Here is a 23647-nt window from a genome sequence, read left to right as displayed (position 1 = left end):
CACAGAAAGCAAATTGTTTAGGTATGTATCTTATAAGCCAAGATTTCCTTTATAAAGTAAAATAATAACAACATTTTGAAAAATTTGTAGAAGAATATACATAAGTATATCTGTTTAATAGAATTTCCTATCATATCAAATAGACTTTCTGATATTTTGCATAAATATTTGAAATTGAATGTGAAGAGAAATATGTGGTAATGTTGCATCCGTAACAGTGTCAGCGTCATGGAAGATTTTTTTTTTTTTTTTGGCTTTGGATTTGGCTACTGGTTGCTGTCACCCTATTGGGAGTACCAATATGCAACTGTGATAAAAAATATCAGCATAAATCATGCAGTTATTCTTCTGTTTACTTTTGGCCAAGAGGGTAGACATTAGTATAATTCGTAGCCTCTCAACTACTCTCACAACTTTCGGAATTCAGGAATGTTACTGCTCAAAAAATGATGAGAAAAAAGAAGAAAAAGAAAAAAATTACAATGTTTTCTCAAAAATATCTTGGAAAGTTTTAAAATATCAAGTTAAAAATATAAATTAAATACCACACAGTGCTTTCCTTCTTTCCAAATCCCAGATAATAAACACACTCAGAAGGTCAACACGCCCTCATTCTAATGTCTCCTACCACACTCCAGGCAAGGAAATTTAAAGTACACTCAAGCCAAACCTTCTTTTGTCAGTATTGGTTTCTAAATCAGAACATTTTCTCACCTGGCATCAGGGTAGTACCCACTGAGGGCTCCGACCAGGGGCCTGTCCCCTTGGGAGAACTTGCTCTCACGGAGACCTTGTATTTTGTAGCACTCTGCAGCACAGGCACATTCATCATGGTCCCACTTATGTTCGAGAACACATGAGTGATTTCAGAAAGGTCCTGAGTTGATACTTTCACCTCATAAGTCCAGTTCTGCCAGGCGGAAGGGCCTAATTAGAAGAGTTCAATAATATCACTAACCAAGAATACATCAGCAAGGGCAAATGAGGATTGCCAGTCAATTCATCTACAGCCTCGTCTTAAATGGGAGAGCAATCAGGCAGTAATACTTCCAGTAATACTTCTTATCCCACTGATCACCAGACGTAGTGTGATGATAAGACTAGGGCAGTGTCTGTTCCTCCCCTGCAGCTTCTTTTGCTTCGCTGTAGGGGAAATCATTCCCAACAAATAAGACCGTCCTTCAGTCAGGGTAACATGCTTGATTTCAGAGAATTGTTGTAAGAGTTCTCTATGATACTGTACTATCAGGTATAACTAAGCTCTTAATAAAAAGTGCTTAATGATGAATCGCTAATATAATCCCCAGTGTTTTGTATAGTACCTTACTTCAAGAAGCCTAATTAATACGAAAAAAAAAAAAAGAAAAGAAACTGCCTATTCATTTTAGCCATCTTTGAGACATGCAGCAAACAGGCATAATTTTGTCTTAAAGTGAAAAAGAGTCAGTGTTTGCTACATACTTCCTATCACCTAGGGGACCAGGACATGGTAACCTGCAGCCCATAGGCTGGTCCAAGTTTCTGTAAATCAAGTTGTATTGGAATGCAGCCACAGTTACTCATTTACATATTATTACAGCTGTTCTCACACTGCCACGGCAGAGTTGGTGACAGAGTCCCTTTGATCACAAAGCTGAAAATATTTACTACCTGGCTCTTCCTTTGCAGAAAAAGATTGTTGACCTCTGTGCTACATATATATTGTTCTATGTGTGCTATTTATATATCTTAATTTAAGCTGTACAACAGTCTTATAAAAAGATATCGTTAATGTTCCATTTTTTTAGTAGTGGAAAGTAAGGCACGGAGTGGCAAAGTAACTTGCCCAGGGTCATTCTGCTAATAAATGGCAAGACCAGCATTTAAACCAATGCAGCTGACTTCAAAGCCTAGATGCTACCCACCACACATGCCTTTCCAGAGATAAAGCTTCAAGATCAGAGAGTTTTAGGGAATGGCTCAAAACTGTGCAAAAATTCTCAATGGATACAAAATGTCAACCTATGTATTCTAGCCTCCTGGTTCTTTGCTATAATTATGCCTGGTTCCTCAATAGATGTTTAAATCATTCTAAAGAGATACATAGAAAGTAAAGAGTTCTTCCTAATGCAAAATTAATAAATGCAAAACAAATGCATAAACACATTTTTTAAAGCTAAGTAATTGCTCTTGATTGGAGACTCATTAATCATTTGTGGGCACTAAAAATTGAATCATAATGCCAAGCAGTTCACTGCTTCCTCTCCTTGAAGACCACTAACCACCCTGGGAATAGCACACTTACTGGCTCCTATGGCGAGAGCAGGAGGCTTCCATTGAACAAGGGCCTGGTGAGAGCCAAACAGCACAGAGAGTTCTTGTGGGTGGCCTGGCAGAGGGTATGGCTGGGCAGATGAGCCAAAGATGACCAAGTTTCCAAACCCAAATTCTTCTATGTGACTCAGGTCACATCCCACAATGAACTCATTAAAAGACGAAGAGTCTTTTTGGAAAACGGCCTTGCCATTTGTGACAAGGAAGTCATTGTTTTCACAAGCAAAGCTCTTCACACCAGTGAAGGAGACATGAGGTAAGATCAGATGGGAAGCAGTACCATCCAGAAATGTTGACATGAAGACTTGGGCGGTGTCATTGAAGTAAATGATTCGCTTGGACTGTGGCTTCACTGCGAAGTCATTTAACATAAAACCCTCTACAATACGCACAGCTCGAGTGTCCCGACCAGATGGCACTGGGAGATCCACTCTGTAAATGCCATCTCTCAAGAGATAAAAGATGTACCTGGTGTTGGGACAAAAGAAATTTTATGTGATTTAATTTAAGGATAAAGAGGAATAACCTCTTCAGCTAGTTGCTTTATCCTATTGCACAATCAGAATCAGCTATCTCTAGACTCACTAAGTACAGGATTTACTCTCACAGTGTAAAAGAGTAAAGGTAATTATTAAAGATATGGTCTTAGGACCAGCAGTTAGTATAATGGCTATGTCACTGAACTCCCATGTAGTCGACCACGGTTTGAGTCCCGGACCAGTGGCTTAAAACTCATGCCGGGTACATGTGCATGCGTGCCCAAGATCCCAAGAGGAGAATGGAGGAGAAGGGACTGCAGTGTGGCCATCCCCCCTGGGGGGTGATTTCTCGCTTTCTGTCTCTCTGGCAAGTGCACGCACCCTATAGCAAAAACCTCTCAAAAAAAAAAGATATGGTCTAGTCATTGAAGCTAGAAATTGGAACATTAGAAAATTTCAGTCTCACTTACAGTACTTAGTCTCTCAATTATTATAAGTGACTTTTTTTTTCTATAGGGCACATGTACTCACCAAGAAGAAACAGAGAGAGTCAGAGAGAGAAGGAAAATGAGAAATCACTCTCCACTCCAGGGGGATGGCTATCCTGCAATCCCTTTTCCTCCATTCTCCTCTCAGGATTTTGAGCATGCACGCATATGTGCCTGGCATGTTTTTCAAGCCACTGGGTCTGAGACTCAAACTGCACTGTTGGCTATGTGGGATCCAGCACCTTAACTGCCACAACATCTGCTGGCCCTATTGTAAGTGAATTTTTAAAGAATCATAGAATTTAAAAATATAAAGTATCTTTAAAGATTTTGAAAGCAGCATATATAAAATTTACATAGCTAAACATGTCATTTACTATAAAAACACTTCCCTTCAAAATAAACAAAATCTTAGGTCTAATCCTGTCAATAAATTTTCTCATTGTGAATGACAAATGAAAGAAAGCAAAATATTTAAGCCATTTTTAATTGCACAATTATCATTTCGCTGTAACAATCTAGCATAACTATTTTGAACTGATAGTGGACTAAACTTTTAGACTATTCACAACTGAGTCAGGCAATAGAGCTACTCATTTTCTAAACCATGAAGAAATTTCCACAAGTGAACCAAGAAGTTAGAGAGAATCATCCAACAATCAGGAGAAAGGAATTGAAGGAAGAATCAAAGAAACACACCTAGTTTGGAGCCAAATCTCATAGTACTGAGGCAGGTAATCTTTTTACTTTCTTTCTTTTTTTTTCTCCCCCGTTTGAGAGAAAGGGACGCACAGACATAGGTATTTCTGATAATCTTACTGTGCTGCAACCGTCTTGCTCTAGATCCTCAAGTAACTAAGATTGCCAGCATGTGCAGCCATGCTCCCCATGTTAAGGATGGCTCAGGAACAGAACCCAGGCCTCCTATGCAGCTTCCGGCCTCCCAAGCAGTCGTAGTATCTGCATGCCATCACAGATTGGCCACAGGTAATTTTAATAATGAAAAAGAAAACACACTACTGGACTGGTCCCACAGCCTAATGGTTAAGGGAACTGGATTCCACATGGCTAACTGTACAGTTTAAGTTCCAGAGTCTGCAGCTTGAAAAATATGCCAGGCTCATGCACCTATGTGCCCACAATACCAAGGGGAGAATGGAGGAGAAGGGATTGCCACACCCATCCCCCCTGAGGTGAAGCTTTCTCATTTCCTCTCTCTCTTTCTCTTTCTCTTTCTCTCTGTCTCTCTCTCTCTCTTTCTCCCCCTAACAAGTCTATGCACCCTATAGCAAATTAAAAAAAAAAAAAAGCAGAAGAAGAAAGAAAAAGAAAAGGGCAGAGTGACACTTCCCACTAGGAGGTGCTTTCTCTCTCCCTCTCTTTCTCTCTCATTCTCTGCCTTTCTCTAGCAAGCACATATGTCATCTGGCAATTTAGAAAAAAACAACGACATGAAAATGTACTGCCAAAATATTTTTCTGATAATCAAATTTGTAAATGAAATTTTAACTAAAACAAATCATGAATTCAAATGAAACCAATTTAGAATTTGTGACCCTGGAGACTGATGCTAATAAAAGCATAATTTTGTTTGGTAAATTTTTCTTATCACAACCTCATGAACTGGCAGTGTTCCAACCTCTCATCAGAACTGTCAAGTCATTTTCTTTGTTCTTATTCAATTCTGCTGTTATTCTTTTTGATGACTATTCTAAATCCTTATCAATATGCTCAAGATTCCTGTGCTAGAATAATACCTTGAGATATAAACTGTATTTTGAGATATGGTGCTATATTCATTTTCTTTTTTTAAGAGAAAATTTTTTCTTTTATTTTTTTTGGAGAGGTTTTTGCTATAGGGTGCGTGTGCTCGCCAGACAGACAGAGAGAGACAGAGAGATAGAAAGCAAGAAATCACCCCCAGAGGGGATGGCCACGCCGCAATCCCTTCTCCTCCATTCTTCTCCTGGGATCCTTGGAATGCACACACACGCGCCCGGCGTGAGTCTAGCCACCGGGTCCAGAACTTGAACTGCCGTCGACTACATGGGAGTCCAGCGACATAGCCATTACACCAACTGCTGGTCCCGAGAAAATTTTTTCTATACGGCATGTGCACTCATCAGAGAGATACAGAGAAACAGTGAAACAGAAAGCAAGAAATCTCCACGGGGGGCAGCTATGCTGCAATCCCTTCCCCTCCATTCTCCTCTTGGGATTTTGGGCATGCACACACATGCACCCACTGTGAGTTTCAAGCCTCTGAGTCCAGGACTCAAACCACAGTTGGCCATGTGGGAGTCCAGCAATATAACCATTACACTATCTGCTGGTCCTGCTATGTTACTTTTCTTAAGATAGGGTTGAAGCAGGCAAGAAGCAGAAATAGCTTGCCTCTTAATAGCCTGACTTTGTTTCCCAAATTTCAAATTATTGATGGAATTTGGAGGGATTTCAGAGTGGATAAAAGTAAACTACCTGGGGTAAAGATTATACCTCTTGTACAGAAGCCAGGAGGAGTGCAGGTCTTTAACCCCCAACATGCTGTGAAAAGGAAATGAAAAGAGAAGGCAGGTGAAGAAACTGTGATGTGAGGAGGGGACAGAGGTTGAAAGAGAAAAAAGGGGTGAGAAAAGAAAGAGACTGTTCAGAGGGGAAAGAGAAGAGGTTTATTATAAGTTCAAACTCAATGAGGGAATAATTCAATGGTGCAAAAATAATAGCATAAAGAAAATATTTTTTTAGTACTAGAAAATAAACAACTTCAAACATTCAATATCTTTTAGGAATACTATAGACAAAGGGTTTATAAGTGTTACACATAGATTTTATAGAAATTATCCAATTACAATGCAAGGAGATGATAAGACAGGCCCTATAGCAAGAAATCCAAGATGGGTTTCATTGCAAAACTGCTGTGTGATCTTGGACAACTGCTAAACCAGCCTATGCTGCACTTTCATTATCTCAAAATCTGGGATAGTACTGGTACCTAACTCATAGGGTTGAAAAAGGATTAAATGAATTATTGGAAGTCATTCACTTAGAAACATGTATTAAGCATAAATAGTAATAATTATTATTAGTTCTACTTGCAATTCAAAATCTAAGTACAAATTAATTTTATTCTAATGAAAAAAGAGCCACTGAAGACCTCACTGACATCTATTTTAATGACTGATTAATGAGTGAAGTCCACTATCCTCAAAATGAGTCATTTTGTGTAACTGCCAACAAGAATATTACGTCTCGTAAGATCTTAGATCTTTAAAAATGAATGAAATAAGATCCAGAGAGTTCAAAGAAATTGCCCTAAATCACAGGATTTTTCATATACTCTATAATTTAATAATTCATTCAAACCTAAAATGTTAAATGAAGTCTCTGGCAAGTTGTGAATAAATATGAATAGAAAGTTTGATTTTTAAATCAATAATGAGCAATATTTTTTCAAAAAGTTCCATTTGTGAAAAGTAAAGTGTTATTGAAATATATGTTTTTTTATTCAAAATGAAAACAGGAAAGAAAAAAGTTTAATCTGAAAAGTATTGGCCTTATTAGTTATTAACCTATTGTTATCTACTTGTATTTAGGAAATAAAAACAAAATAACTCTTCTTTCAACCTTCACATCAATGTACATTTGGAACTCAAAAAATACATTCAAAGCGAACACCTTATTTCATCCTCAAAATAACCCAACCAGATAAGTATCACTATTTTACTTTTATGTACAGATTAAGCAATGGTCACAAACATGAAGTTACTTGCTGAAGGTCCTACTACAATTTAGCACCACAATTGAGCTAAAATACACATATTTCATTTGGAACAGAGAAAAAAGTAATCCATAATTGAAAATTTTTACTTATTATTAACCTGTCTCCTAAAGTGGATGTCAATAACTTTCTTAGTAAACCAATGTCTTGATAGATTTAAGAACCAGTCCAGAGAGATAAACTAGAGTCCAATTGCTCGGCAAAAAGGATGCAATGGAGGGGCTTTTCAAGGGGAATGTTGAAGGAGGCAGTGAGACCCTGAGTGCCATAAACTAACAGATCCAGGACTAGAACCCAGATCCCTGAGTCGTAGGTAAGAGTTCTTCCAATATACTCATATTTTGCTGTAGAGGAGAGAGAAAAAACTACTTAACTAGAAGAGGGGTTGCTCAAGTTTGAAAGAAATTTTCTCTTGGTTCTAGAATGAAAACTTTGCCTGAATTTAATTTAATTAACCTGAAATGAGATGCATAGATGAACTCTTCTGGTATTACACATAATGGTTCATTAGCAAGCAAGTTTTCCAAGGAGTTTAGCTAGTGAAAGAGAATTCATAGTCAAAGCTACACCTACCCATTGTATGAATCAGCCACAAGTTTTTGAGGTGCACTAATAGAGCGTGGAGTAATTTCTTCAATGTTTGAGCAGTTCTCTAAGTCACACACACATACCTGGAGAGTGAAAAATGTATCAGTAGGATTAAAGTCTGTCCATAATCAATTTAGCCAAGTATTTTCTGAGCCTTCTTTGCCTGGAACCATGCTACTCACTGAATACTGTTCTAAAGAAACAAACAAAAAAAGCCCTTAAATGGGGCCAGCAGGTGGCATAGAGGTTAAGGCACTGTATCCCACATGGTCAGCTTTGTGTTTTGAGTCCTGGTCCCAGCAGCTTAAGAATTTTGCTAGGTGTGTGGGCATGCATGCCCAAAATCCAGAGAGGAGGGAGGAGGAAAAGGGATTGTGATGTGGCCATCCCCCCAGGGAGATGATTTCTAACTCTCTCCCTCTCTCCCTCTCTTTCTCTCTCTCTCTCTCTCTCTCTCTCTTTCTCTCTCTCTGGTGAGTGCATGTGCCTTATAGTATAAAAGAAAAAAAAAGCCCTTAAATAACAGTTTATATTCTAGAGCCTATGAGTTTATGTACTATTAACATCAATGAAATCGAGTAACTGCATTCCTGGCTTGTGGAGACACTCAACTACTTTTGACATTTAAACTATAGCCAAGCTTATGGACTTTCAGTTGAAGTGATGGCTTCACTCATTGCTATAAGCCTGTACCTTTCAAACACATACAGCTTGAAACACATCTAGACTGTGTCTTCTCAAAGATTCTAGTACTACTGTATTCTCAGGAACCACTTAAGTGCTCACTACTTATTACATGATGCTCATGACTAACTTTACTCATAATGAGTAGTCTTAGCCATTGATAACAGTAGTACCACCCCTATCAAGGAGATGAATCATCATTAATATAAACTCATGCCTCTCAAAAATCACAAATAAAAATGTCAATAGCAGGTCAGGACTAGTAAGAGATGAAGGTTAGATCCTCCTATAGACTAGCTCTATGATTCATTGCTAACCTACTGTCCAAAGCATACTAAGTACTCAACAAGTAGCTATCGCAGGAGAGAATTAAGTTATATGTAAATATACATACCAGGATATGCATATTAGTACAAATATCTCATATTCACTTTAAATTCTCAAACTAACCAGTTCATCCATGATAAAATACATTCTCTGATAAAGCCAGTCTGTGGAGATAGAAGAAATGAATCCTGAACCTCTGTAAAAAATCCTTAGGTCAGACATATCAAACATGCTGGCAGACTTTTTCATCCATATGAGAGTTCCTTCAGAGAAATAGACTACTTGCTGGTGGACATTAACTGATATTCCTAAAAAACAGGACAAAAAAGTTACATGAAAGAGAACGTATTTTTTAAAATATGTCATAAAGAGATTAAGATAGAATACTTTTTCATTTTAGAAGAAAGTTTTCTTCTAAATTCCTCCCACATCTTGGATTATTAGAAAAATATATTTTAGAAATATTACAAAATATTCTTGTAATAGTCTACTTTTCTAGAGCTATTTGTTGAAGGTCTAGATCTTTATTTTCACACTAAGGAAACATTGCTCTCCATTATACTGACCTGTAATATTATGGTGTATAGCATCTGACCAAAGGCAATGTGCTTCATCTACTAAATATTTTAAAGATCTCTTTCTTAAAGAAGATTTTCTGGATAAAAAGAGCCACTGTTCCTCTTCTTGTACTGAAAAGATGACAGGATGTGTAGTCAGGCCAACCATGTGTTCACTAACATAGAAAAAGATCAATACCACACTTCAAAGCAAGGGGACTAGTAATTAAATGAGGATGGTCAGATTTTTTCCAAAGTCACCAGGGTATTTTATCTGTGGTAAAATCTACACTGTTCCATGATTGAGGGTAGAAAGTACAATGACAATTAAGTAAGATTTATATGTCCCTGAATGCCTTCAAAATAATATCACATGAGGTACCACCATTCTCAACAGCCTTGCCCCAACAGGAATTAAGCTAATTTCTTTAGCCAAGAGAATCTGCTAGGTAGAGGTGGTCCACCCCAAATCAGAGTGGGAAGTTTCATAGTACCTATATATAGACAGACATTGGTTGTCTTTGTGTAATCTTCAACATCTCTACCTTTGAGGCAGGAGCAAACAAACACCTTAGAGGAATGAAATTGGAGAGCTGAAGAACTCAGCCTGATGTCCTGTTCAGTTGGAGTCAAATGCAAGATGCATGGGTGAACACTTTTAGGGCAATTAATAAATATTATGCAATAATCACTGTAACAACAACCTTGCCCCTGCTCTATTTTTAACTTGCCCTTTGGACATGTTACTTGCATAACAAAAATACTTCTTTCTTAGAGTCTAGGGACAGCCAACGAACTAACGGCTGGTAGTAGATGACACTTGATACCTGGCAGATTCAGTGCAGATCAGGGTAAGGAGTGGTCAAGTGAGCAAATGAGGGTCTGATGAAAATAGAAAATGGACCCCTAAAATTCTGAGTCTTTGTTACTCAAAACTTGTTCACTAGTTTCCGAGGAAAACTTTTCAATGTTTGTTAGAAAACACTGTCATTTATTATTTTGCTTACATAGGTATCATATATTAAGTATTCAATCTGTCAAGGCAATTGTTAAACTTCCAAAGCCAAAAAGGGTACTTACAAAATAATAAAAAAGATAATATGGTAGACTGTGTACTCAAAATGGTAAAATATAAATGATTAAAGTCCAGACATACTTAAAAATCTTAAGGAGACTGGGGGTAAAAAAGACATCTGGGGAACCAGCAGTTAGCGTAATGGCTATGTCGCTGGACTCCCACGTAGTCGACCGCGGTTCGCGTCCCGGACCCGGTGGCTTAAAACTCACGCCGGGCGCGTGTGCGTACGTGCCCAAGATCCCGAGAGGAGAATGGAGGAGAAGGGATTGCGGCGTGACCATCCCCCCTGGGGGGTGATTTCTCGCTTTCTGTCTCTATGTCTCTCTCTGTCTGTCTGGCGAGCGCACGCGCCCTACAGTGAAAATCTCTCCAAAAAAAATAGTAGATGACACTTGATACCTGGCAGATTCAGTGCAGATCAGGGTAAGGAGTGGTCAAGTGAGCAAATGAGGGTCTGATGAAAATAGAAAATGGACCCCTAAAATTCTGAGTCTTTGTTACTCAAAACTTGTTCACTAGTTTCCGAGGAAAACTTTTCAATGTTTGTTAGAAAACACTGTCATTTATTATTTTGCTTACATAGGTATCATATATTAAGTATTCAATCTGTCAAGGCAATTGTTAAACTTCCAAAGCCAAAAAGGGTACTTACAAAATAATAAAAAAGATAATATGGTAGACTGTGTACTCAAAATGGTAAAATATAAATGATTAAAGTCCAGACATACTTAAAAATCTTAAGGAGACTGGGGGTAAAAAAGACATCTGATGTGTATTAAATGATGATACATGATATAAGATGGATATTGAGGCTAAAAATGCATATGTATTTCATAACTGAAAAAGTCACAATCACTAGTGACTTCAATTAAAACCAAAGATTTATTTGAGGTCATTTTTTTAAATCCCTAAATACTTTTATTCTGATCTTAAATTCCTAAATTCTAGTATGAAAATGTATAATTTAATCACTTATTCAATCTGTCAAATACTAAATTCACTTAAAAACATAAACTTAACCAAATACCCAAAATCAACACCCACTGAACACATGCAGTGGGGTCTTGAGGTCTACCAGATGACCCAGGACCAACAAGGTATGAGACCACCCCTCCCACCTTTCATTTTGGTTTAACAGAAGGAGCAGCTCTGGGCCATACCTGCTAGGGATGAAGTGGTAATACTAGATTCTGCTTCTGGCCCCTCACCAACTTCATTTACTGCTGCAATAGAAAACCTATTCCAAAAACAATTTGGAGAGATAGGTTTCACATGGCATGGTGTGAACACGAGATAAAAATAGAAGGAGCAATAACAATTCTATTTAAAGGATGATGTGGCAATCACATATCTAGTTACTTGGTGCCACTGCTCAGCACTAAAATGACCATCAATCACATCCTTGTTTGCATTCCCCATAGAACAGTTCAGGGTCATGGAGGTCAAAAACTGAACTCTGCTATCAACATGACCCCTATTCTTCACCTAATTTAAAGAGGCCTTAGTAAAGGCCAGAAAAGCTAACAGCAGTAAAACAATCTTCCTAATACTTAATAAAAATTCCACTAAGAATTTCACCTCTTTACTTTTTACCTGTTGGATTAAATGAAGACATTACATTTATGGTATTTATGATGTCTTTATTAGCCCATATTGCTAAGTACTCTTTGAATATAATAAAAACACTTGAGAACACTTTTGCTTAGGATCACATAATCCTCTAAGCCAATAAGCTTGAGGAAAACCACAACAAGTTCAACCCAACAGTACGGAGTCAGTTGATTTCTCAAAGTGTATTTAAACTACGTTTGCCAGTATTTCTTAAATAAGTGTCATGCCTGCAGCCATACTGGTTATATTTTCTTTTGCATCACTCAGCTCTTACCTGTAGGTAGTATTTGGTAGTGTGGAGTAAAACTGGAAGCTGGTTCTCTGTGTCCCTGAATCTAATTTTTGATTTTTGCTGGTTAGCCTTAAATTATAACCCAAAATGGGTCCACCTGGGAATTGAGGTGGAGTCCAGCTGACTTCCACAGTGTCAGGACTTGAGCTCTCAATATTCCTAATGAGAGGAGCAGTTTCAGGAACTAAAAGAGATAATGATGACAAAGTGAGCTGAAAGAAGTACACGTTCTGTGTTTTTAAAATAAAATAAGAAAAATTTTTATTTTTTGAGTAGTTAGTAGAAAGGAAACATTTTTGTTAATAGTCAAAATATGTGGTTGAAGGAAGGAGATAAGATATCTATGAGATGCAACTCTGGATTCCTAAATTATACCCGTTGGCTACTTTCCCAAGGCACTTTCAAATGTTATTGTCCTCACTTATTCCTCACTTATAATTTCTGAAATAAAAATATGTAGAAGTATACAAATAACATAAGCATTCTAGGAAAAAAGTTGTTAAAAATCTCCAGAGACCTAAATAAGTGGGATGGAACCAGGTTAGGAAAGAGAAAAGAATCTGAACAAAATTGGAGTCAATGATTAACATGAGTTGAAAAAAGTCCTGGGGTCTTTTCACTCACTGGAGTTCTGGAACTTTACTGGTTCTAGCTGAAGATGTGGGTTTAGATAAACTGAAATTAGAACAATCTTCCTCATTTTTGCTGGCATCAGTTCTGATGACCCAGACTATACATTCGTCATCCCAGCTCCCAGGGCTCCCAGGAATCCAGGTTGACTGAGCTTCACAGCACCCCTGTCTTTGCAATGGATTAAAGGAGCATGCATTAAATGATTTAAATATCCACTCGGGCTCTTGAAGCTATCTAACTAAGAACAGAAATGAAAGTAAGTGGCGGCCTTGTGGCCCAGTGATGAAAAGAAGGGATTGCGGCCTGGCCATACCTCCTGGGGGTGGGGGGAGGTTGATTTCTCGCTTTCTGTCTCTCTGTCTCTCTCTGTCTTTCTTGTGAATGTGTGAGCGCTATAGCAAAAACCTCTCAAAAAAAAAAAAAAAAAAAAAGGAATCAGATCCCACATGACTAACTGCCATTTGAGTCCTGGCTCAGGAAGCTTGAAAAACATGGCAGCTTCCCAAGGCCCAAAAAAATGAAGAAATGGAGGAGAAAGGATTGCTATGTGGCCACACCCCACTGGGTGGTGCCTTCTCTCTCTCTGGTCAGCACACGCACCCTCTGGCAAATAAAATTTTTTACTAAATAAATACAGAGAATAAATTATCTGACATATCTTCCATCCATGTTTCCTCTTTCCATCAAAAACACACTTTGATATCACTTGCTGTTAAGTAGACTTCTCTCCCTCTGCCCACTTTGGGAAAATGCTCTGCATTACCACTGATTCATTGGAGTTGGGAGAAATGAGATAGAGCAGGCTTCACACTGGGCATTTTTAAAAGGTCTCCTAATTGGTCTCACAGCCTTTTTAAAATGTGATTCCTCCCCAACTCTCAGACTAATCTTCAGCAAACACAATTATTACATTCTTCCTCTTATCCATGCTTTAGATCACCTTGGTGAACAGGGAAGAGGGAATCACTGAATTGGAATCAGAATGTCAAAGAACCAAATTCATTAGAGTCAACACCCAGACATGATCTGCCTCACTTTGAAGAAGTTAAATGCCCCTACATGGCAAGATATAATTACAGTCCAAATCTTCTCCCCACAGAAAAAAATGATCCCTGAAAGGCTGGTATCCTTGCCTAACAATCATTCCTTTTGGCTAAGGAGCTGTCTTCTGGAAGGCCCCTGTAAAAAAAGGCAACAATAACACTATCTAAAACCATATAATTCCAATCGCTGAAAGAGAATAGGGCTATGAGACAATGGGCATAAGACAGATAAGTTTCTAAATTTTGATGTGGCTAGAAAGTGAAAGAAAATCTGAAGCCTGAGCTATTATACATGAAAAGGATACCCAGTACAGTGTCTGGAAGACCCTAGGGTATATAGATTTGCAGGTCTAGCAGAAAGACCCAGAAATGAAAAGAAATGCAATATCTTGTATATAATAATACATGCTTAAAAAATACTTGAATAAATGAAAAAAAAAGTTCATGACCTTCCCTTCAATGGTATTTTGTATTAAAAGTATAATATAATGGTACCAGCAAGTGGTATAGTGGTTAAAGTACTGGACTCCCGCATGGCAAACAGGTTCAAGTCCCAGACCATGGTGGCTTGAAAAAACAGGTTCAAGTCCCAGACCTGGTGGCTTGAAAATCATGCTGGGCACACATTTGTGTGCTCAAAATCCCAAGAGGATAATGAAGAAGAAGGGATAGCAGTGTGGCTATCCCTCCAAGGGGTGGTGTCTCACTTTCCCTGTCTCTAGCTCTCTCTGATGAGTACATGCAAACTCTGTTATATTAAAAAAAAATCAAAAAAGTATAATATAAAAATAACCATCTTTCCAAAAAAGAAAGGAGGTAACTCTTTACAGATTTTACTGTTTTATTAAGTTTATAACCTAGACAATAAAAAGTTTAAAATGTATAACAATAAGTAATCAGTAGTATCCAAACACTTCTTACCAGCTCACATCAGCTCATGTCACTCTCTGCCCAAACTTTTAGTGACTCTCCTTCCACCCAGAGTAAAAGCCACAGTCTTTCCAAAGTCTCCTGGGGCAAATGATGTTCTGGTTTCCACCACCTGTCTGACCTTATTCATTATCCTCTGCTTTCTTCACCCCGCTCTGGCTTGAGCTGGCCAGAGATACCTTAGGCCATAGGCAGTCCCTCTCCCTGGACCACTGAATCTCAGATATCCACTTGGCTGCCTCCTCTCTTCCCTCAAGTCTTTGCTCAAACTCCACCCCACCAGCTCAGGGAGGCTTATTCTGACCATCTTATTTAATACTACAACCAGCCTCTCTTCTCCTCCTGCAGTCCCCATTTCTAATCCTTTAAAAGGCAAACCCCACTCAAAATGTTCCTGTTACCATAGCACAAAGCACTGTCCCACTTACAATATGTTTTACTTATTTATTATGTTTTTACGTAGAATATTTCTCCTCTACCAAGACATGAACATCTGCAAGAGTTGAATGTAACATCCTTATAGCTGAAACATTCATCACACCACTGATTATCAGGGTTGATTCTACTGAACAGGGGAGTCGGCCAGGTGTCTTCTTCCTCCTTCATAACCCCATGTGTCCCTCCCAAACCTGTGAGCTCAGTCGAAGAGAACCTTTTCTGATACAGAAGGACCATTCTTCAGTCAAGGAGATACCAAATAGCTTTCTTCCCTTGCTAGAACATTCAAACAAGCTCTCAAGGGGAGGGGTTGTTGTCTGTTTTGATCACAGAGGTGTTGTGAGCACCCAGAACAGTACCTGGTACCATTAGATACTCAATTGATTTGATCAATTAACAAATGAATGGATTTATTTTGTTGTTTAAAATAAAAATGAGTTAAACCAAAGCCTTGGAATAATGTCCTTATTTCATAAGCAACACGTGCATACCATACCTCCATAAGGATGGGTCCTATAACTGGGACTTGGCGGGGAATAAAGCTGCAGCTGGGCTGTGAAGATCCAAACCACTCGAAAGATGTATCCAGTGAAGGGATGCAGGGGTTCGACCACGTATGAGAGCTTGGACACAGCCTAGATCAGTGAGAGAGCATCAACAGCATTTACAGAATCGCCACTGCACACTGTGGCTTGAGAACACTGATTAGTCTGGAGATGAAAGATAGATTTTGGATATCAGGCCATCCAGAGCTTCCAGACCAGACAAAGCTGAAACCTAGAGTTCAGAGCTAAGCCATCTAAACATCAATCTGTGTAAATTACATAGAAGGTCTCTTCTCCAAAACAGCAAAATTAGAAATTCAATTACTCAGTACATACCTCAAGGATTTACTCAAATTTTTCTACATTAACATAGTTGGTTTCTTGGACTAAGTTTTCTTTTTTTTTTTTTTTTTTTTTCTGGACTTGCTCATTCTTCTCTAGAAGGGACAGCCCTGGATGACCACCTAGAGAATACGTCTAAACTCGAACAATCCCCAATGAGCTTTCTCCTCCTGTCCTCCACGGTAGTTGGAATCATTTTAGGTGTCAGGGGCAAATTATAACCCAGAGGATGAATGGCCATGCTGTGCTTAAAGGAATAGTAAGTATGATACAGGTATTCAAAAATGTCATGGCGGGGGGGGGGGGGGGGCGACAATGCATTAGCAAAGGTAGCACTATGCTACTAATGGTAGCTAAGTAGACAAGTTGTTTTGCTCATATAATAGGAACTTCACACTTGGGCAGTTTCTGATTGGTTCAGAGACACACCTTATTTCTGAATGTTGTAATTATATGTACAAAGTATAGAGCTATAGATTGGCACTTAAGTGTTCTTCGATCTTTTCCTCATGGCTTCAAGATGGCGGCAGCAACTTCTAACATTAAAACTGTAATTGGAAGAAGAAGGAGGTGAAGGAGCTGCAATGAGCAGTTAGTTTGTCCATCAGGACGTATATCTTTCCTAGGATGTTCTATGAAGTGCGCTCTTTATACCTCATTGACCAAAGGTGAATCAATATGAATGTCTGAGCTCACTTGCCAGAGATCAATGGCTTGTTACCAAAGAGCTAGACAAAACTCAAAATCTACTACAGAGAAAAAGGAAGCAACAAGAGAGTGGAGAAGATGGAGGAGAAGGGATTGTGGCATGGCCATCCCCCTGGGGAAGTGATTTCTCGCTTCTGTCTTTCTACCTGTCTCTGGCTCTCTGGCAAGCTACACACCCTATAGAAAAAATCTCTCTCTAAAAAAAAATTATGTCATGGAAAATGTGTATTGTAAAACAACTATGCATGGCTTTCAAAAAATTTCACCCCCAAATTAACTCATACTTTAATTTCACTTTCCATGAATTTTTTGAAGTCCCCACATGTGTCCAATATTTTCCTTACAAAATAAAAGGCTTAAGATGTTACGGAGTAGTAGAAATCAAAATTCATTTAATCCAACCACTCGTTTTATACTTGAATGTTTTCTAGAATGTCTTTATGCATGTAACTACATGGGGGAACTTCAAAAAGTTTGTGGAAAACTACAATTAAAATATGAGTTTATCTTGCAAAAAAAGTTTGAAACTCATAGAGTTGTTCAATAATATACATTTTCCATGAACTTTGAAGACCCTTCACATGTTGTAATTTGGCACTTTTAGTAATTTGGAGAGCAGGGCTGGTCCTGTGTCTTGGTAGTTAAGGGAACCATATCCCACACGGCCAACTGCACTGTTCAAATCCTGCCTCCAACAGCTTGAAAAACACACAGGGGACCTGTGCATGCAAGTCCCAAATCCCAACAGGACAGAGAAATGAAGGAGAATGGACTGCAGCATGACCACACCCCATGGGGGGGGGTGCTTTCTTCCTCTCCCTCTCCGTTTATGTCTCTGTCTCTCTCTGGAGAGTACATGTACCCTCTGGAAAAAATAAAAGATAACAATGATTTGGGGAGAAAATATTTGGTTAGGTACAAAGCTTTTCAAACCTCCGTGTAAGTCCAACTTCCCGGGAGTTGTGCAAATTTCCACTGGATTATGTATTTTACTCCAGAGACATTGGCAGGTTTCCATCGTAATGTCACACTGTGGTTTCCAATAGAAGAAGCAAAGGGTGCAGTGGGAAGGTCTGCATTTTCTGTGGGAGAAATAAAAAACAAAAGCAAGATTTCCCTCACTGTGCACCCCATCTATCAACGTAGGAGAGCCTGTGCCTGTCAAGATGTCTCAGCATTCTCTTACTACAACTACAGCTTGCCTCAATTACTCACCCGAGCAACAAATAAAGCATGTGTGATGAGCTTACTTACATGCCCTATAGCAAAAATCTTTGTCTCAAAAAAATAGTCAAGCACATGCCCTTACCCAGTACTTCCTCTTCGTATGCACCTTCCGCGCTGCTGCAGCCGATCTCACAGGACTCTCGCTATGAAAGACAGGTGATGCCAGTCAGTTCGGCCTTGGTACTGGTTTTGTTACAAGTTTCAACCACATTTTAAAAACCGAATGGCTGATATACAAGTATGTTTCAACTGTTTCAGCTATAATATTTAAAGGTTCTCACTTGCTGTTGGTATTTGACCAGCACTTCTCAAACTTGTTTTTGAACATATTCCATGGTAAAAATAATTTAGCAGAACAACTTAGTACACACATATATATTAGTACACACATATATATTAGAGAAAAGAAAGACCCTTTTGAAAGTACTTACTTTTTTCCCTCATTTTAAGCAGTTTTATTAAAATGTATTCATATACCATAAACTCACGCACTGAAAGCACGGCAGTTCAGTCATTTTAGTATATTATCAGAGGTGTAAAATCACCACCACAGTCTAATTGTAGAATGCTTTCAGCATCCCAAAAAGCAACCCTCTACCTGTGATATGTTCTTATATGTCCAATTCTATTTCATCCTAGTTTGTTTTATTTTGTTTAATGTGACTCTTGACTCATTGAATGAATTTCAGAACCCTTTAATGGGTTATATCCCACGGTTTGAAAGACCTTAAGCTCAACAATGCACTTTCATGTTTTCTATCCTGGTCACCAAGCCCTGATGAGATAAATATCTGAGCTCTATCCTAAGCTTAGGAATTGTCTGGTCATTTTGTGTATTCATGCCTTCTTTGGAAAATTAAAAGTTAACTATAAGTTTTATAGTAGCTGAACATCTTTTTTTTTAGAAGTTTTTGCTATAGGTGCGTGTGCTCACCAGAAAGACAGAAAACAAGAAATCATCCCCCCATCCCCCGCCCAGGAGTGATGGCAACACTGCAATCCCTTTTCCTCCATTCTCCTCTCTGGATCTTGGGCATGCACACACACACGCCTGGCGTGAGTTTAAGCCACCAGGCCCAGGACTTGAACCACGGTCAACTACATGGGAGTCCAGCGACATAGCCATTGTGCCAACTGCTGGTCCCAGTAACTGAACATCTTAATGAACGTCTTACTACTGCTGTAGAAGCTTAACATCTACAAAAACCTAACGATGACTAACATTTACCTCTTTATCTGAAAACGGTACACAATTTGAGGACTTAAACACAAATTTCTTGAAATTCTTAATAGATACATTAACATTAGCTACAAAAATAAATGCTTAGAGAAGAGGCACATGTTGTAAAACTACAAAACAATCATAATCACTCTTTCTACTCCCATTCAAGTTATAATTGCAATACTCAGGAAAACTTGCTATTGTTTCTCATGATAATAGTGGAAACTATGGCAGTACACTTGCCCTAAAAAAGCAAAGGCTGTAACTTGCAAATACTAACCATCTGATGTTTGATCTGTGCACCAAGAGGAAGTGAGAGCTGATAAACTCAGGTTTGCTTAGTTAAGAATTAATTCAAATCCCTTGGCTTAGGCTCAGGGTTATTTAACTTAAACCTTCAGTACACTTTTCACATCTTCTGCAAATCTTAGTAAAATATATTCAACATATTCACTAACTGCATAGAATAAACAAACCAAGGGTCAGAAAAATTATTACAAGAGTTTTTGTTTGTTTGTTTGTTTGATTCAAGAAGAAGGGGAAGAAAAAATGAGATGTATTTGAAAATGTAGATTATTTAGATTATGAGGGGAAATGGTGACCCTGTTTTGTCTGGGTTTTTTTAGGAGAAATGTATAATATTCCTATCTATCTGGGACTTACCTTGAGTTGAGGCAAAACTATCAGCTGTTTTATTTCCCTCTCTCTCTCTCTCTCTCTGTCTCTCTCTGTCTCTCTCTCTGTCTCTTTTCACCACATGGAGAAAATTTAACATTGAACTTTAAATGATGTTATCCAGATTTATTAGAGCTCAATTTGCCTAGAAATAATCTAAATTCACAGAATCTGAGCCCTAAGTCCCTGGATAGAACATTCATACAGCATATTCCAGGTTATTGAGCTGCCACGCACACCGTAAAAGCCAAACCTACTCTTTCCATGATGAGATTTTACATCAGCTGGCTGTCTCCTTCCACCCACATTTCCATCTTTCCTATCGTAGTTAGACCATCTTTATTGTCTCTCTAGCTCCATCCGTGGTTTTCAGACTGACACATGTAATGCCAGTACCCTCTCTAATTTCTATAACACAAGGAAGACACACACCACCACCCTCCATATAAACTAGGGCATCATTTTCTAAGGAGAAAATCTTTATTCGTTCATTCCTTCATCACTCAAGAATATTTACTGAGAAATTTTTATGTACTGAATACTGTTAAACTCTAAGAATATGGCAGTGAGGAAGACAGGTACCCCTGCCTTCATGGACTCGCATTCTTTTAGAAAGTGATGATAACTGAGTAACAAAAGTTCAGATCATGGAAAGTGCTATGAAAAATAAATAAATAAATAAAACTTAATAAAGACTAGAAAGCTGGGACCAACAGGATGCATGGTGGTTAAGGTGCTGGACTCCCACATGGCTGATCGCAGTTTGAGTTCCTAACCCAGCAGCTTCAAAATCACACTGGGCATGTGTGTGTACATTCACAAAATCCCAAGAGGTGAAAGGAGAAGAAAGGACTGTAGTGTGGTCATCCCCTCAGGGGGTAATTTCTCACTTTCCCTCCCTCTGTCTCTCAAGAGCACATGTGCCCTATCGCAAAAACCTGGAAAAAAAAAGTAATAAAAAGTTCTTGATTAGAAAGCCAAACACATAGGACATAACCAAGCAAGAAGGAAAGCTTTGTTAGTTCAAGCAATCAGGAACAACTGTGCAGAGGTGACCATCAAGCCACGACTTGAGTGACTTAGAAAGGGCTGGGCTTGGGACCAGCAGATGGTGTAATGGTTACATCACTGGACTCCTACATGACCAACTGAGGTTTGAGTCCCAGACCTGGCAGCTTCAAACCTATGCCAGGTGCGTGTGCGTGTCGTGTGCGTGTGTGTGTGTGTGTGTATGTGTGTGTGTGCCCAAAATCTCAAGAGGAAAATAGAGGAAAAGGGATTGCAGCATGGCCATCCAGGGGGAGGTGGGTGGGTGTGATTTCTTGCTTTCAGTCTCTCTGTCTCTCTCTGTGTCTCCAGCAAGCACACACAATCTATAAACAAAAAAATCTCTAAAAAAGAAAGAAAGAGAGAGAGAGAAAGAAAGAAGAAAAGAAAGAAAGAGCTGGGCTTGCTAAGACCTGAGCAAGAAGTAACAGCAAGAGCAAAAGCTTTGAGACAGAAACGTGCTTCCTATAGTCAAGGAAGAGGGAAAGGCCGGTGTGGTGGCACAGAGAACTAGGGAGGGGGGTAGAGTCAGATGGAAAGACTGTGGAGCCAATAGATCTTGGTAGTTAATAATTTTTCCAAACAGCAATAAGAAGCCATTAAAAGGCTTTCAGACACAATAAGTTCTATACTTGATCTTGGCCAAAAGGCCAAGATGTGCTGATAAGATTTAATTTGTGTTTTAAATGATCAAGAATAAGCCATCTCATTTGCAATTGCCATGTTCTAAGTTATAGTTCAATAAGCCATCACTTTAAAGACTATTTCCTCCATGGAATATGAATTACACAATTTCTAAGTTTCCTAGCTTGAAACATTAATGATTAAAGAGTTCAATTTTCTTTTCATTTTTTAAAAAATTTGCTACAGGGAATGTGCACTTGCTGGAGAAATACAGAGAGGGAGAGAGAGAAAATAAAGCATCCCAGAAGGATGTCCCCACTGCAGTCCATTCCCCTTCATTCTCCTCTCAGGATTCTGGGTATGCATATGCACACATGCCTGGTACGTTTTTTATGCCACTAGGTCAGGACTCAGACTATATAGTCAGCCATGTGGGATCCACCACCTTAACTACCATGCCTCCTGGCTGGCCCAGGAGTTCAATTTCCTAAAATGTGGACAACTGAACTGAAATAAGTATCTCTAAATCTATCTCTGTACCTGTATATCTACACTGCATGTATTTCTGTTCAGTCCTACTCTATTTAAGGGTGTAACATTTTAAAGGGTAAAGCAGGTAAGTCTAAATAGGAAATAATGGAATAACGGCGTGAGTTATAAGACTGAGAGAAAAGATTTACACTGCGTGAGCATGGTCAGCTGGGCACTGTAATGATTAACAAGGAATTACTACATTCCAAATCCCGCCCTGGGCTGCTTCAACACTTGAGAGATTTTAGCTCTTCCTGCTTTGCTTGATACTGGCACAGTCTTCCTAGAGACTGTTCTTTGTGGGTAATTTTGCTTTAATCACATGAAAGAGTTTTGGGGAATTCTTTTTAACTCCACAGGAGAGATCTTTAATTGTCCACTTAAATATAGGATGACATTTCCCCAGTTTTCTCTCTTCTCAGACAACCCTCATCCACCCACCCCCATGAGAAATTGCTTGGGTACAGAGTAATGGCAGGTTTTTGAGAAAATGTTCCAATCTCTAACATTTTTTTGTTTGAATTTTTGTTCTACTTCTTAGGGAATTTTTCTGTTTTACTACTGAGTGATAACTAACACCCCTTCCATAGGTGAAGATAGTTCAGTTCACTATGTGTGAAGGCATTTAAATAAAACACAATATGAGGATTTTTTTTTTGTTTTTGTTTTTACATTTATTTATCATTATTATTTAATTTTGTCATAGGGTATGTGCATTTGCCAGACAGAAAGAGAAAGAAAGTGAGAAAGCAAGCCACCAGGTCCAGGACTCGAACCACAGCCGGCCATGTGGAAGTCCAGCACCTTAACCACCATGCTACCTGCTGGCCCCCAACATGGGTTTTAAATTGAGAGATAATACAACTTCTTCATATCACCTATTGCCAAATAACCTAATTCTAAGGGGATAGAATCCAGAACAGGTAAGTTTAGTTGAAGAAGACAGTAAGAAAAAAAAATGGAAATTGCAAGGTAGTTCTGAAGGGCAAGTGAAAGTCACATGCAGCAGAGAAGGGGCAGAGAGGCCCATCCAGAAACCTGTGCAGAGCAGCCAGCATCAGCATGAACCCACTTATTATCACGGCAGGGGAAGAAAGCTGTGTTTCGAAATGTAGGCAAAGAACTTTACTGTACAAGGAAGAAAGGTAGAATAAAGATTTCTCTTTTTTAAAAAATTTATTTTATTTATTATTATTATTATTACTTTTAATTTGCTAAAGGACATGTGTGCTCAAGAGCGGAAGAAAGAAAGTGAGAAAGCAAGCCTCCAGGTCCAAGACTTGAACCACAGTTGTCCATGTGGGAATCTAGCACCTTAACCACCATGTCACCTGTTGGCTCCAAAAGGGTTCTCTTTTAATGCCCTGTATTTAATGACAGAGCACTACAAACTGTGAGGAAGGAAATGGAGTCAGCACAGAGATAGGCAGAAACATCTCTGCGTGTGCCCCTTCCTTTCCCTCCTTCTCTGCCATCTTCAACTGCCT

At 38.8% G+C, this 23647-nt stretch overlaps 1 protein-coding gene across 2 annotated transcripts in view; it reads right to left on the bottom strand.

Annotated features, from left to right (window-relative positions):
- ROS1 (ROS proto-oncogene 1, receptor tyrosine kinase) overlaps positions 1-23647 on the bottom strand; it is a 157712-nt gene that overhangs the window by 122598 nt on the left and 11467 nt on the right. For both annotated transcript variants that reach the window (XM_006157868.1, XM_006157869.1), the window contains exons 5-14: positions 18144-18204; positions 17768-17916; positions 15736-15874; positions 12178-12379; positions 11453-11529; positions 9224-9346; positions 8781-8965; positions 7632-7729; positions 2285-2781; positions 715-927 (exon numbers count right to left, since the gene is read on the bottom strand). In XM_006157868.1, the coding sequence (XP_006157930.1) occupies positions 715-927; positions 2285-2781; positions 7632-7729; positions 8781-8965; positions 9224-9346; positions 11453-11529; positions 12178-12379; positions 15736-15874; positions 17768-17916; positions 18144-18204 (1744 nt within the window). The remainder of the gene's footprint in view (positions 1-714; positions 928-2284; positions 2782-7631; positions 7730-8780; positions 8966-9223; positions 9347-11452; positions 11530-12177; positions 12380-15735; positions 15875-17767; positions 17917-18143; positions 18205-23647) is intronic.

Source organism: Tupaia chinensis, unplaced genomic scaffold, assembly GCF_000334495.1.
Source record: "Tupaia chinensis unplaced genomic scaffold, TupChi_1.0 Scaffold000563_1, whole genome shotgun sequence".
Lineage (NCBI taxonomy): Eukaryota > Metazoa > Chordata > Mammalia > Scandentia > Tupaiidae > Tupaia > Tupaia belangeri.
Note: the sequence above shows the minus strand (reverse complement) of the source record. Positions and strands in the feature narration are given on the sequence as shown.